This window comes from Macaca fascicularis, chromosome 1 (genome assembly GCF_037993035.2).
Source record: "Macaca fascicularis isolate 582-1 chromosome 1, T2T-MFA8v1.1".
Classification (NCBI taxonomy): Eukaryota; Metazoa; Chordata; class Mammalia; order Primates; family Cercopithecidae; genus Macaca; species Macaca fascicularis.
In genome coordinates, this window is record NC_088375.1 from 108,989,969 (window position 1) to 109,004,497 (window position 14,529).

General features: G+C 42.6%; 1 protein-coding gene across 1 annotated transcript; it reads left to right on the forward strand.

The window, feature by feature from the left end:
• The first annotated feature begins 8,201 nt into the window (after positions 1 to 8,201).
• RPTN (repetin) lies at positions 8,202 to 12,880 on the forward strand. Its single transcript, XM_015457126.4, is given in 3 exon segments — positions 8,202 to 8,343; positions 9,098 to 9,796; positions 9,798 to 12,880. Coding segments are annotated over 3 exon segments (3,129 nt in total). The 5' UTR covers positions 8,202 to 8,205; the 3' UTR covers positions 12,090 to 12,880.
• The last annotated feature ends 1,649 nt before the right edge of the window (positions 12,881 to 14,529 follow it).

Sequence of the window (14,529 nt, forward strand, 5' to 3'; positions counted from 1 at the left end):
TTTAGATAGAAGATAGGGAGAATAGGATCCAGGAAGAAGCCAAGTGAATAAAAACAGAAACAAGAGGAAGTGGAGGGTTGACTTAGAGATCATCAAGAAGTCCAGTGTGGTTGGAAAGAAGTAAGAATACATCCCTGAAAAAATCTGCTTGCTATGGAAGGCCTTGAATAGCATATTAAAGTTTTGGGACTTGATTCTTATGGAAAATTATAACCCTTTATTCTTAAAGGACATGATAACCCTTCTTGAGAAGAGAGAATTCCTCTGAGAATAGTGTGGAAAATAAATTAGACAGGAAGATTGGAGGCAGGAAGATCTGTTGATAGTTACACAAAAGTCCAAGCAAATAGTAACCAGGACCTCTCCTGAAGGATGACAGGCATAAAGATGAGGAGGAGAGAGAGACATGAAGCAAGTTTATACAGAGTCTCAGAGCACAGGAGACCTCTGGAGGCACAGACTTGCAGAGGCGGAAGTCATCCAGTTCATCCAGCTGTCACTTCAAACCTCTTCCTCATTTTATAGATAAGGGGGGAAATAAAGTCACAATGTGGAAGTGTCTTTCCCAAGTTCACAATGAGAGTGAATTCAGGGCCCTGAAGAGAAGCCAGGGCTTCCAAGTCTCAATTCAAGTGATCTCTGGTTCACCAGGGTGAAGAAAGGCCAGGAAGGGCTACAAGGAAAATCAGGAGGAGACCTGACTATTCTCGAAAGGGGAATAGGCAAATGTCTGAACATTGGTTTCCATATACCATCTTCCCTAAATTCACCTCTTCCCTTCCTGATGGAATTGACGAGGGGAGGGGTGGCAGTGAGAGAACTGAAAACACTGATGGCACCCCAAGGGAATTGCTAAAATCCCCAAAACACAATGGGAACGTCACAGATTACAAAGCTATTTACCTATCTTCCCTACCCCATTTCCTCCACTCCCACTTTACCTCAAGACATATGCATTCCTTCAGTCACCAAACCTTTATCAGGTGCCTACTACTGTGGGTTTTCTGGTAGCTGCTGGGTCGGAAGGTTGCGCAAGACCCTTGGGAGATCCAGAGCCACAGTTCAACTCCACAGCCCTTGCCTCTGCCCAGCTATATCTCGGCCGGGCAGGTTTAGCCTGTTGGCATCCTCAAGTCAAGGTTTTTAAACCAACCACTCTACTCCAGAAATTTCTTTTAAAAAAAAACTCAAAACAGTTTGGCAGTTCCTCAAAAAATTAAACATAGAGTTACCATGTGACTCAGCAACTCCACCCCTAGGTGCATGGCCTAGTTGCAGAGGACTAAAAACGTACATCTGTACAAAAAATTTGTCCACGAGTGTTCACAGCAGCATTATTCAAATAGCCAAAAGGAGGAAACAGCCCAAATGGCCACCAGCGGAGGAATGGATAAGCAAAATATGATACACTGTCTATTCATATAATGGACTATTATTCAGACTTACAGGAAAAGAAGTGCTAAAACCTGCTTCAACATACATGAACCTTAAAAATATTGTCATGTGAAATAAGCTAGTCTAAAAAAAGACCACGTATTATATGATTCCATTTGCATGAAATATCCAGAATAGGTAAATCTATAGAGACAGAAAGCAGATTAGTGGCTGCCAGGGGCTGGAAGAGGGCAGAATGGCAGATGACTGCTAATGGGCACAGAATTTCTTTCAGGAGGATCTTAGTAACAGCTGAACAAAACTAGATAACATTGAATCATACACTTCAAATGGGTGAATTGTATGGTATGTGAATTATATCTCAGTAAAGCTGTTTAACAAAAAGAAAAAGAAGAAACTCAGAAACCTGACCTGAATGATCCAAATTCTGCCATTGTCAGTCACTTTGAAGATCTCAGTTTTGGTCTGTAGCCTTATTAGCCATGTGCTAGGAATTACCTAAAATTCCGTGGGCTGTGTTAGCAGTGATTTCTGACACTTCCTAGTTCATTTCACTGTGGGGAAGATATGGCCTGTGATCTTGGGGAGAGGAGCAATGTTGGCTCTTGTATCCAAAAACAAAAGCCTACAGTAGAAGAAAAGGCTGGGCTGCAAGCTGGGGAGGAGGAGCACAGCTCCAGACTGAAACCTGTGCACTCAATCCCCAGGAAACCTAGGCTTCCTTCCTTGGGCTCAGAACACATTTTCTGACAGAGTAAAAATATTGCTGATACCAGAGTTACCTTCATAAACCATTGACTCCCACAGATGTTATTAAAAGGGAAATGGCCTATAATTAACAGGACGGTAATTCACCTACAAGAAAAGATTTTTAAATGGGAACTTATTTGTGCAGATGATAATAAATGACCTTTCAATATCTAGAGATCTCAAAGGGTTTTATGTCTACTAATTAGCTGCGCTCCTCTCCAGGGGAAGGTGTTCATTTGCCACATCTGCAGTTTATCCACCTGCTTAATGCCAAAGGGACAAGCAGGAAAAAAGTGCCTGCCCCAGCATTACACAGGGGTCTTCCCTTGTAATACAATAGCCATCCTCTGGATCCCGTAGGATTAATCTCAATAGACACCCAACATCTCAAAAGAAGGAAAAAGGAAGTCTGAGAGTTCCATGATAATTATTCTTAATGATTTGGCCAAAATATGACAAGAAGACTCCCTGAAAAGTCCATTAGCTCAAAACAGTACCTGTCACACCCACTAGGCACATCTGCATCCCAAGGGAAATGGACAGCAAAGGCTTACAATAAGATCAAGAACTGCAGGGAATGGGCAACAAATGGAACTTCTTCAGTCTCATGTCAAACCAGTGCCCAGAGCAGTCAATTGTAAAGAGAGAAGGGTATTCTTTTTCTCTGTGGGTTTCGTTTCTGTAAATAGAAGCATCTGGCTTATCTCCCCAAATAGATTAAAAGGTCCTTTAGTGTTGAAACCATCTAAGTTCTGGAGAAACATAAGAAAATAATAAATATTTGGCTGGTTAAAGGTCAGGAGATTCTCATTTCAAGGTCAGATTCCTTCACAGTATGTCATAAGGAAGTTACCCTGGTATTACTCACTTCAGTCTATGTGGAAAGTTATTTCTGTCATTGGGGAGGGAGTAATCACCAGTCCTGTTCCAAAAGAGGCAACATAACATAGGGGCTGCAAACAAGGGCTTTGGAATTAGGAAGACATGAGTTCAAACCTCAGCTCAGCCAGTTGCAGGTTGTGTGACCTTGAGCGAGTTACTTATCCTTCTCTGAGGCCCAGTGTCCCTGTTTGAAAAATGAAGACGATATTCTCTGCCTCATGGAGTTTCTGTGGGCATTAAACAAGATAATAAGTTTCTTATAGATTTGGAATATTAGACCTTTGTCAGGTGCATAAGATGCAGCTGGAGGCCATTATCCTAGGCAAATTAGTGCAGGAGCAGAAAACCAAATACCACATATTCTCACTTATAAGTGGGAGCTAAATATCGGGTACTCCGGGACATAATGATGACAACAATAAACACTGGGGACTACTAGAAGGGGGAAGAGGGGAGAAAGAGTTGAAAAACTACTGGGTGCTATGCTCACTATTTGGGCAATGGGATTATTCATATCCCAAAGCTCAACACCAAGCAGTGTACCCATGTAATAAACCTTCACATATACCCATGGAATATGAAATAAAAATTGAAATTATTTTTAAGGAGATAATATATATATATATAATGCTTAACACAGAGCCTAGCACACAATAAGACTTCAATAAATTGTAGCTTAAAACATCTTGCCTTTGAAACCAAAGGTCACACAACACGACTGCATTTAAAGCTGCAAAACACATTGAAAAATAATTTTTAAAAATAGTGTAGGTCCTCATGAAATTTATAAATGTTAATGAAGAAACAGGACACCCATAATTGACTTCTCCATTTTCCACAGAGAAAGACTGAAAAGCACAAATTTCTGAGGGCTTTATCAAATATCTGAATAGAGCAATGTTTAAATATGACCTCTAAAGCCATTGCTAACCTTAAGATTGGCATGACAGAATCTCAGAATGCCAATGCCAAAAGAAAGCTCCAATTGTTTCCTTTTACAGATAAAGAAACAAAGGTCACATTTGATGATTCCTTCAAAGGTGTTTTATTTCTAGCCCTGTGGCCTCCCCTTTCTTCCCTCTAGTCAACCCCTCTCTACCCTATCAATGGCAGTAATACCTGTGAAGCAATTTGAACCACAGAAAAAGATCTTGTGTATCCCAGTGAGACTGAATTTTCAATCCCAGTGACATTGAAAGTTCTTTAAGGACAAAGACTACATTTTATCTCAGTGCCCACAAAGGGCGCCCTCTCTATGGTCACAAATACTAATTGATTAACTGATTGGCTGATCAACATAGTTCTCTGCCTATTCTATCAGAATGTATTAAGTGTTAAATGAATGCACACATAGCAGATCCAACTCTTAAGAACATAGTCTTTCTCTCACTGCAGCATCAAACAAAGAGAACTTCCCGTCTAACCAAAAGAAACAGTTGCTGGAGAGCCACGGAACATGCCAAGAGAAAGGGGACACAATATTGTCGTTCTGTGTCATGATGGCTATTGTCTTCAACCCCTGCCCATCCCACCCCCACTCCTCTTATTTGCCTCTGGGGACAACCAAATCCTCCCTAGTTCTTTTATTCTAACAGGTGAGAAGAGACATAACTGAAGAGCACTAAGTAGAGACGCAAAAGTATAAGGAGAACCTTAATGTGACCCAGCTCTCAGAATTTATGAACAGACTTAAGAAAGTCCTGACCTGTGCTGGGAGACCCCAGACAGCTAAGGGTGCAAGCTGGAGGGAGTATAACAAGACTACAAAAGGCAGACCTGGGAAATGCCAATAGAAGCACTGGATCTTAGACCCATCAGTCCCCCTTCAGAAGTTACATTTCTTCAGTGTACCATAGTTCTACTAGTTATCTAGACTTAAAGACTTGGAATCTCACCTAGTGTTCCCACTTTCCCTGCCCCTCTTCTAATCTGTCCCCAGACCTCATCCCTTTATTCCTGCTATTATCCATCTACCTTCCTATAGTTTTGAACTACTGCATCCAGGTCGAAGTCCTTGTCACTTCTCACCCGTGCCATATCATAGACTCCTAACTGGCCTCACTGCCCAGTACTCCTCTTTCCAATTCATTTTGTACACCACAGTTTAGGGTGACCAACTTGGTCCATATTGCCCAGAACTATCCCACTGAAAGTCTCATGTCCTGGGAAACTCCTTAGTCCCAGACAAACTGAGACATCTGACCACCTACAACAGAGCCATTAGATTCTTCCTCTAAACAATGCTTTGATTATGTCACTTTTCCTGACCAAAACCCTGCTTCTCCTTTCTCATTAAAACAAACCATAAAGTAGGCCCCAAATCTGCCTCACAGAATGTCTCAGAAAGCATATCGGGCTAGAGTGAGGAAACAAGTAAACCAGGCCTCGCTTTAGTCATAGCCCGTGAAACCCTTGGCAAATACACTCAACCTAGCTGAACCTCAGTTTCCTTATCTGAAAAATTCAGAAGCTAAGGCTAGATTTCTCTTTCAGATCCAAAATTTTCTAAGTCTACTCTTCTAAATCCCTCTGCTCAACCCAGACTTACCAGCTCACTTGAATCCAAACACAACATATAAACTCTCACCTTAGTACATTTGATTCTTCCCTTCTCCCCACTCAGAAGTCCTTTGCTTTCTTCTCTGCCCACCTGAATCCTTTCAGGAACAACATGAAGCTCACCTCCTAAGGGATGTCCAGGCCCAGCCACAAGGACTGCACATGCACCTAGGTTTCTAATACTCAGCACTTAGCATGTCCTATCCCTGGAGTTGAAAGTATTTTTCTATGCGAAGCTTCTTTATTCCAACTGAACTAAAATCTTTCTGCACTGTTGTGATTCCCTTGTAGAATCCTGAACACACAGTAAATAATAGCAAGTGTTATTAAAATTAACAGATTGGCTGATGGATACATAGGAAAAGGTCCAAACAGGGATCTAGATGTGAGACTAATGTTGAAATACAGGTGAGTCTACAGTTTTTTGCACCTTACATAAGATTCTTCAGTGCTTCCATAATCCAATAATTCATTTACCCCAAAAATATTTACTAAGAATCTCCCATGCTCAAGATACTGTGCTGGCATCTAAGGGCATGGAGATGGGAAATGAACAGAAGCTGGGGTCTCTAGCAGCATTTCTGTCTCACAGATATCATAAACCTCCATGTTGTCTCTCAACTCAAACTTTTCAGTAGTAAGTCTTAGAAGGCTTAAGTGGTAGAATTTCCACCATCAGCACCCCTCATCCCCAAAACTGACTATGTGTGTACTTCTCCCAACTAGCCTGTGGAGTTGTTAAATGAAAAATAATCGTAATTCAAAATAAGTTAATAGGTTAATATCCAAATATCTACCAGCACAAGAAAAAGGTTAGTCTAAAAGAAACCTCTTCCAGGGACTATATTCTGGCCAAATAAATAGAATCTCTAGTTCCAACTTTGACATATGTTTGTAAATGACCATGTAGATATCCTTCTTCAGTATGAGTTGACTGTTGCCCTCTATTAGTATTGGCAAGTGACATATATTAAGGATGAACTCAGCCAACACCTCTGTCTTTCGGGACCCTCACAGCACAAATACATACACACACAAACACATCCTCCTAATTAAATGGGGCTGGGACTTAAACAGTGTCACCTACTGTAGTGACAAACAGGTTCATGAGCAAGTGGGGGAAGTAAATAAACCAAACGGTTTGCAGAGGGAGAGGTCAAGCTGGGCTGAGCTGGGCTGGGACCACAGTGATTCAGGCTTTGCCACAGAATGGGTGTCTCCTGGGATGGCCTGGTAGGATAATTAAAACTCCTATAAATAGGATGAGTTTTTAGGTTTCCAATATCCTCTCTGACTCCTGAATCTTCTGCTCCTTCCTCCTCAAGCAGGTAAGATATGCACAGGGGAGCATTGGTAGTATCTACAAGGCTCTCAAGCGCCCTGTAATGCACCAGGCTGGGGAGGACTGAGACTAATTTTTGTGGGTAATAGCCTTGGTTACCTTCTGCTTCCCTTCTCTGCCTCTATCTGAGAATATGACAATAGCTGGGATGGACTACTTCTGTGCCTGTGAAATGCAAGTGCCTTCGCTTCAATGTGTCCTAGGCATCCCAAAACTGAGGGCTGTAACTATTGATGAATAGCTTAGTCTCCCATAGTGGAGCATTTACTTTTTGTGCAAGTTAGGAAAGACCTAATAATTTAGGGCCAAGGCCCAGGACCATGGACCCAGCAATGCTCAAGTCTCATTGCATTGAATTACAACAAGGGACTCAGCTTGTCCCATGTGATCCATTATTTGTCACTTATTCTTATAGACATCACTGTTTGTATGCTTTGGGCAGTTCAATGTGCTCTGCAGATAGGGCTTCAGTTTGGAGGCCTATAAACCCACTAATTGGAATTTTCATACCGCAAGAAAAAAAATGTAATTGAGATTTAGATCCCAAAAGACCCAAGTCTCCCAGCATGGCCAATGTGGACCTAACTGATTATATATACCTCCTATAATCTGTGCCCTTAATTTGGCTATGTACCCACTTGCTATTTTTATCTGTAACAGCTTTTATGTTCATTGATTTCATTTTATAAGCATGTCCCAAAATCATCCAGGCCAGAAGCATTTGCTGGAATTTAGCCTCCCAGAAAGCTTCCTTAGACCATGAAGAGAGACTTTCAGCCTTCTTCCTTGCTTAAGAAAGGCTTGTTACAAGACTGAAACCTGTCCAGTGGGATCTGTTTAGTGCCCCCTCCAGTTTGCTAGTTGTTAGTCGAAAATTATGCCCTACTATGCTAGCTTCTGGCCCTGCCTCTATTGGGCTTCCTGGCCTCCCTTCCTTTTGTTCTGATATGAGAGTTTCAATCAAGCGAATCCTACCTGGAGTAGAGGATGGGATATGTAAAACACCTGCAATGCATTTTTTGTTTTTTAAGAAATTGTCTCTTTTTATAGCAGGGGAACCAAGTTTGCACCATCTCCCATTACAGCAATGATATTTGGTCCCTGACTGTGAGTCAGGGCAAAGGAGGGGTACAGCTAAGAAGGGGCTCTCTCACTTCTTAAACTTTTTCCCAGATCCAGAGGGTTCACTTTCCCTGTGGAAATGCTGTCTCATGGTCATTATCCTAAGGGCAGGAGAAATCTTGTTTCTTCTTTTAGGTTCACCTGTATTTGTCAAAATGGCTCAACTCCTGAGTAGCATACTCAGTGTGATCGAGGTGTTTCACAAATATGCCAAAGAGAATGGGGACTGTGCCTTACTATGCAAGGAGGAGTTGAAACAACTGCTCTTGGCTGAGTTTGGAGACATCCTCCAGGTGAGATACACAGACACATAGCCCCATGGGATCAAGTGTGAATGACTCTGACACCTGCACCAGAGTTGGATGCATTGTTTTATTTGGTCTTGCTCCACCCTATAACAAAAGGAATTTCAGGCAGTTCCTTAGTAGTTCTCTCCCAGCATACACACAAACACACACACACACACACACACACACACACACACACACACCTCCTTGTATCTGAGTTTGAACAGGAGGGAGTATAACTTCAAGGTAACAGGGAATAATTTCTCAGATGAAGACCTAAGATTCATACCTTGATTTCTATATTTTAGTGCTATCCACACATCTTTTCATGTATTCATTCATTCAACCAATAAAGAGTCACTGAGCACCTGCTCTACGCCCCTAGGCACAAGGGATACAAACATGAATAAAATCAGCTTCCCCTCCTTCTAGGATCTCACAGTGCAGTGAGAAAAAAAAGGAGGTAAACAACTAGGGTACAGCCTGTGATGGAATGGGATAACTTTGAAATGAATCAAATTAATTACTAATGGAGCTGATTTTAAATAAGTGTATCTACTCCCTGCTCCCATTGATCCAGCAAGGTTCTGAGAACCAACTGATCAAAGACTAGCGCCAAGTCCACACCACCTCAGATTAATGGTTTTTCAACCTAGAAAGGTCCATGCAGTACCTAATGGATTGAGGCATGAACACTAATACACATCTTAGTATGCACAGGAAAGCATCTGATTTTGCTCTTTGTTTTATCTCCTAACAGAGACCAAATGACCCAGAGACTGTGGAAACCATCTTGAACCTCTTAGATCAAGACCGAGATGGACATGTTGATTTTCATGAGTACCTCTTGTTGGTGTTCCAGTTGGTCCAAGCCTGCTATTGTAAGCTAGACAATAAGTCATATGGAGGCAGGACCTCGCAGCAAGAAAGGGGGCAGGAAGGAGCACAAGACCGTAAGTTCCCAGGAAACACAGGTACACAACACAGACAGAGGCACGAGGAAGAAAGGCAGAACTCCCACCACAGTCAGTCTGAGAGACAAGACAGAGATTCCCACAGTGGTCAGCCTGAGAGACAAGACAGAGATTCCCACCACGGTCAGGCTGAGAGACAAGACAGAGATTCCCACAATGGTCAGCCTGAGAGACAAGACAGAGATTCCCACCACAGTCAGCCTGAAAGACAAGACAGAGATTCCCACAATGGTCAGCCTGAGAGACAAGACAGAGATTCCCACCACGGTCAGCCTGAAAGACAAGACAGAGATTCCCACAATGGTCAGCCTGAGAGACAAGACAGAGATTCTCACCACAGTCAGCCTGAAAGACAAGACAGAGATTCCCACCACAGTCAGCCTGAAAGACAAGACAGAGATTCTCACCACAATCAGTCTGAGAGACAAGACAAGGATTTCAGCTTTGATCAGTCAGAGAGACAAAGTCAAGACTCCAACTCTGGTTCTGATAAAAAAAGTGAGTCACAAATCTACCAGGGGCCAGACTAAATGGCAGGGACATATCTTTGCCTTAAATGGGTGTGAAAAACCAGTTCAGGATTCTCATTATGGTCAGTCTGAAAGACTTGCACAACAGCCTGAAACATTTGGACAAGACTCTCACTTTAACCAAACAAATCAACAGAAATCAGGCTCTTATTGTGGACAGTCTGGGAGGCTGGGTCAGGAATTAGGCTGTGGTCAGATGGACAGACAAGACCAGAGTTATCATTATGGTCAGACAGACAGACAAGACCAGAGTTCCCACTACAGTCAGATGGACAGACAAGGCCAGAGTTCCCACTACAGTCAGACAGACAGACAAGGCCAGAGTTCCCACTACAATCAGATGGACAGACAAGGCCAGAGTTCCCACTATGGTCAGACGAACAGACAAGGCCAGTGTTATCAGTATGGTCAGACAGACAGACAAGGCCAGAGTTCCCACTACAATCAGATGGACAGACAAGGCCAGAGTTCCCACTATGGTCAGACGAACAGACAAGGCCAGTGTTATCAGTATGGTCAGACAGACAGACAAGGCCAGAGTTCCCACTACAGTCAGCCAGACAGACAAGGCCAGAGTTTCCACTATGGTCAGACACACAGACAAGGCCAGAGTTCCCACTATGGTCAGACAGACAGACAAGGCCAAAGTTCTCACTATGGTCAGACAGACAGACAAGGCCAGAGTTCCCACTATAGTCAGATGGACAGACAAGGCCAGAGTTCCCACTATGGCCAGACAGACAGACAAGGCCAGAGTTCCCACTATGGTCAGACAGACAGACAAAGCCAGAGTCCCCACTATGGTCAGACAGACAGACAAGACCAGAGTTCCCACTATGGTCAGACAGACAGACAAAGCCAGAGTCCCCACTATGGTCAGACAGACAGACAAGACCAGAGTTCCCACTATGGTCAGACAGACAGACAAGGCCAGAGTCCCCACTATGGTCAGACAGACAGACAAAGCCAGAGTCCCCACTATGGTCAGACAGACAGACAAGACCAGAGTTCCCACTATGGTCAGACAGACAGACAAGGCCAGAGTTCCCACTATGGTCAGACAGACAGACAAGGCCAGAGTTCCCACTACAGTCAGATGGACAGACAAGGGCAGAGTTATCATTATGGTCAGACAGACAGACAAGGCCAGAGTTCCCATTGTGGTCAGACAGACAGACAAAGTCAGAGTTATCATTATGGTCAGACAGACAGACAAGGCCAGAGTTCCTGCTATGTTCAATCACAGACTGGGGAAATACAAGGGCAAAATAAGTACTTCCAAGGGACCGAAGGAACAAGAAAAGCCTCTTATGTTGAGCAATCAGGAAGATCACGGAGGCTAAGTCAACAGACTCCAGGACAGAAAGGGTACCAAAACCAGGGACAGGGATTCCAGTCTAGGGACTCACAGGAGAACATCCACCAGGTATGGGAGCCTGAAGAGGATAGCCAACACCACCAACACAAACTCTTAGCACACATCCAACAAGAAAGACCACTTTGTCACAAAGGGAGAGACTGGCAATCATGCAGTAACGAGCAGGGCCACAGACAGGCCAAGACCAGGCAGAGTCATGGTGAGGGGCAGAGCCACTGGGCAGAGGAAGAGCAGGGCCATCAAAGTTGGGATAGACACAGTCATGAGGGTCAGGAAGGTCCATGTGGGACACAGGACAGGCAAACCCCTGAAGATGAGCAGAACCATCAGAGACGAGACAGACAAACCCATGAAGATGAGCAGAACCACCAGAGACAAGACAGGCAAACCCATGAAGATGAGCAGAACCGTCAGAGACGAGACAGGCAGACCTATGAAGATGAGCAGAACCACCAGAGACGAGACAGGCAAACCCATGAAGATGAGCAGAACTGTCAGAGACGAGACAGGCAAACCCATGAAGATGGGCAGAACAGTCAAAGACGAGACGGGCAAACCCATGAAGAGGATCAAAACCATAAGCAACAACATAATAGACAAAACTATGAGGAGAAAGAGAGATATCAAGGATCTCAGAATCAAAAATCCCAAGTGACCCAGAGAAGCTGTCCTAACAGAGAAAAATTCCACATGAATGAGGATGACCAGAGCCAAGGTTCACAGAAAAGACACACTGAGCCATCCTTCTATCCAACCCAGAGCAGTGGGAGGCCCCAAAGCAGAGAACAGCGTGGTCACCCTATCAAGGCAGCTACTGTTCCCAACCCCCTCTATGACTATGTGCAAGAGCAGAAATCCTATCGATACTAGTCTATGTGAGCACCAGAGGTAAAGCAACACAAAGGCAAAAAAGAAACCTATATGTTGAGTTCACCTTTAATTCTACTTAAAAGATCAAGAATGTATTTCTTCCCTCTATCCTCTGCTGTATCTACCTGCAAGGATGTTTTTGAGTACTAGTATTCATGTAAGGGCTTTTTGGTTTTTTGAGCAGCAATTCTAGGGTTTTCTGATTCAGTGAAATCTAGGTGGTAAATTGGGTGAAATAATCATATCTTAATGTTGATCAGTGTGGGTATTTAAATCATTTCCTGCTTTGACTTCTGAGACCTGGTTGAATCATTGAAAGGTAGAACAGTAGAACACTTCTCCCTAAAGTTCAGAAACAGAAAAGATATTCTGAAGATTTATATTACATCCAAGGATAGGAACCATAGGTTTGGTGAGCTTTGGATCCTGTGGATAAAACATCAGGAATTTCAAGCCTCATAGTCTAGACTAGAATGAAACTCAGTTCAAGGCCGCTAGGAGAGCCGAGAACATAGAGTGCATCTCTGATGTTTACTACATCTCCCATGCCAGGCTCTTATTCCACACCAGAGGGACTGTCCAATAGTGCCTATCACTAGAGCTGAATGAACCCATTCCAACTCAATACCTTTCTAGTTTCTGATTATACAAAACAGAGAGAAAGTATATGTCACATGTTTGCAAATTCCAGGGGATCAGAACTGTTGATCTATAGCTCCTAAGACCTGAAAACTCTTCTCAAGAAAATCTATGTGCAGATTATGAATTGTATTAAAATATCTAATAAATAATTGATGAGCAATGACTTTCATGACTCCTTTCTTTCTTCACTGTGGGAAGATTGTGCTATTTTCACTTTTGAGCCATTTCCCAAAAATAACACCTTATTTCTTGATTTCTAAAATGTCTTTGTTCCCTGAGTTCCTGGGCACTGAAAAAAAATAAGAATCAATACAAAACAAAAAACAAAGAGTCAAAATGAAACTGATCTAAATATAATTTTCAGCTCCTCCTCCCTCTACTTAGTCATATTTTACCTTTACCACTCCCTCACTGCCACATTCAAATTGTCGTTGAGTCTTCCCAACTCTACATCCCCATAACTTTTGAAACTCTTCTCATGTCTTCATCTCCACTGCCTTAATGGCCCTTCTCCTCAGTGGCTCCCCAGTGACTTGAGAAAAAAATTTACATCCCTCAATGTGTCACATAAGCCTCACTATCTGATCAGATGACCTACCCAGCCTAGTCACATGAGAGGCCCCTCCCAGGAGCATCCAATGCTCCAGTCACACCAAGGACTTAACCTTTTCTTAGTACACTTGATCTTTCATGAATTCATATCTTTGAATATGCCATCCCATCAGCATGGAATACCTCCCTGCTATTTTCTGCCTGAAAAAACCCTAGGCATCCTCTGGGTCCCAACTAAAACCTCACCTCTTCTAAGCAGCCTTTCTGGACACTCCAAACTCTGCTTTCTCTAAGTTCACACTCACTTTTGTTATATCATTTGGCCCACACTCTATGGTAATTTTCTCTCCTGGAAAACTGGGAATAAGACCGTATCTTACTCAACTTTGTACTGCTCAGCACTTAATATAGCCAGTGATGTCTAGTGGTACTAATTGTTTTTGAATAAGTGGACAGGTGGAGGAAATAAGTCTGGCTTTGTAATAAACTCAACTGGACATTAATTGGGCATCTACTGCATATAAACCACACGGACAAACAAGAGAGACTGAATTAACTCCTCATTTAGTTATGGCTCAAGGAACGAAACTAACCTTTTTAGGTCTTTTAAACAATAAGGGCTTTACTGCCTAGAACAATAAGGACTGAATTATTAGAAATTAGAAATCAACCCCAGGGACTATTGAGTTCAATACATTACCAGACTTGCAATCCAAAAATCAGAAACATGTGATTCAGAAGCCTCTGACATTGCTGCCAAAATTGCCTATCAACCTGTCTCTATAACCTTATTTACAAAAAAAACAAAAAGCCAAAATCTTGGTGTGATGGTCTCTAACTCACTTTCACCTTCCAAATATCATGCAAATATGCTTAATTGGAAAAACATTAATTCACATCTAGAACTCTAGCTGCAAATAAGTCTAGGAAATATAGGAGGAGATAGGAATGTTGTATTTACCATAGGAAGAATATGATAACTCATAATAATAGCTGCTTTCCTGAAGAAAATAAAAATATAGTAAGACCAATATATACAGCAAACAACCATTATGCAAGGCACAATGTCATAAGTATAAGAAAATTACTGTTATGACACCAAGGATGTAAGTAGCTATACCTAGAAGGACTGCGAAAGAGTCCTAAGAAGGACTTAGAAGAAAGGCATCTAAGCTAGGACTGTGATCCTGGGGGACAGAGAAAAATGCAAAGGGCCATGGCTTGTCCTGGGCCCATATGTTGGCTG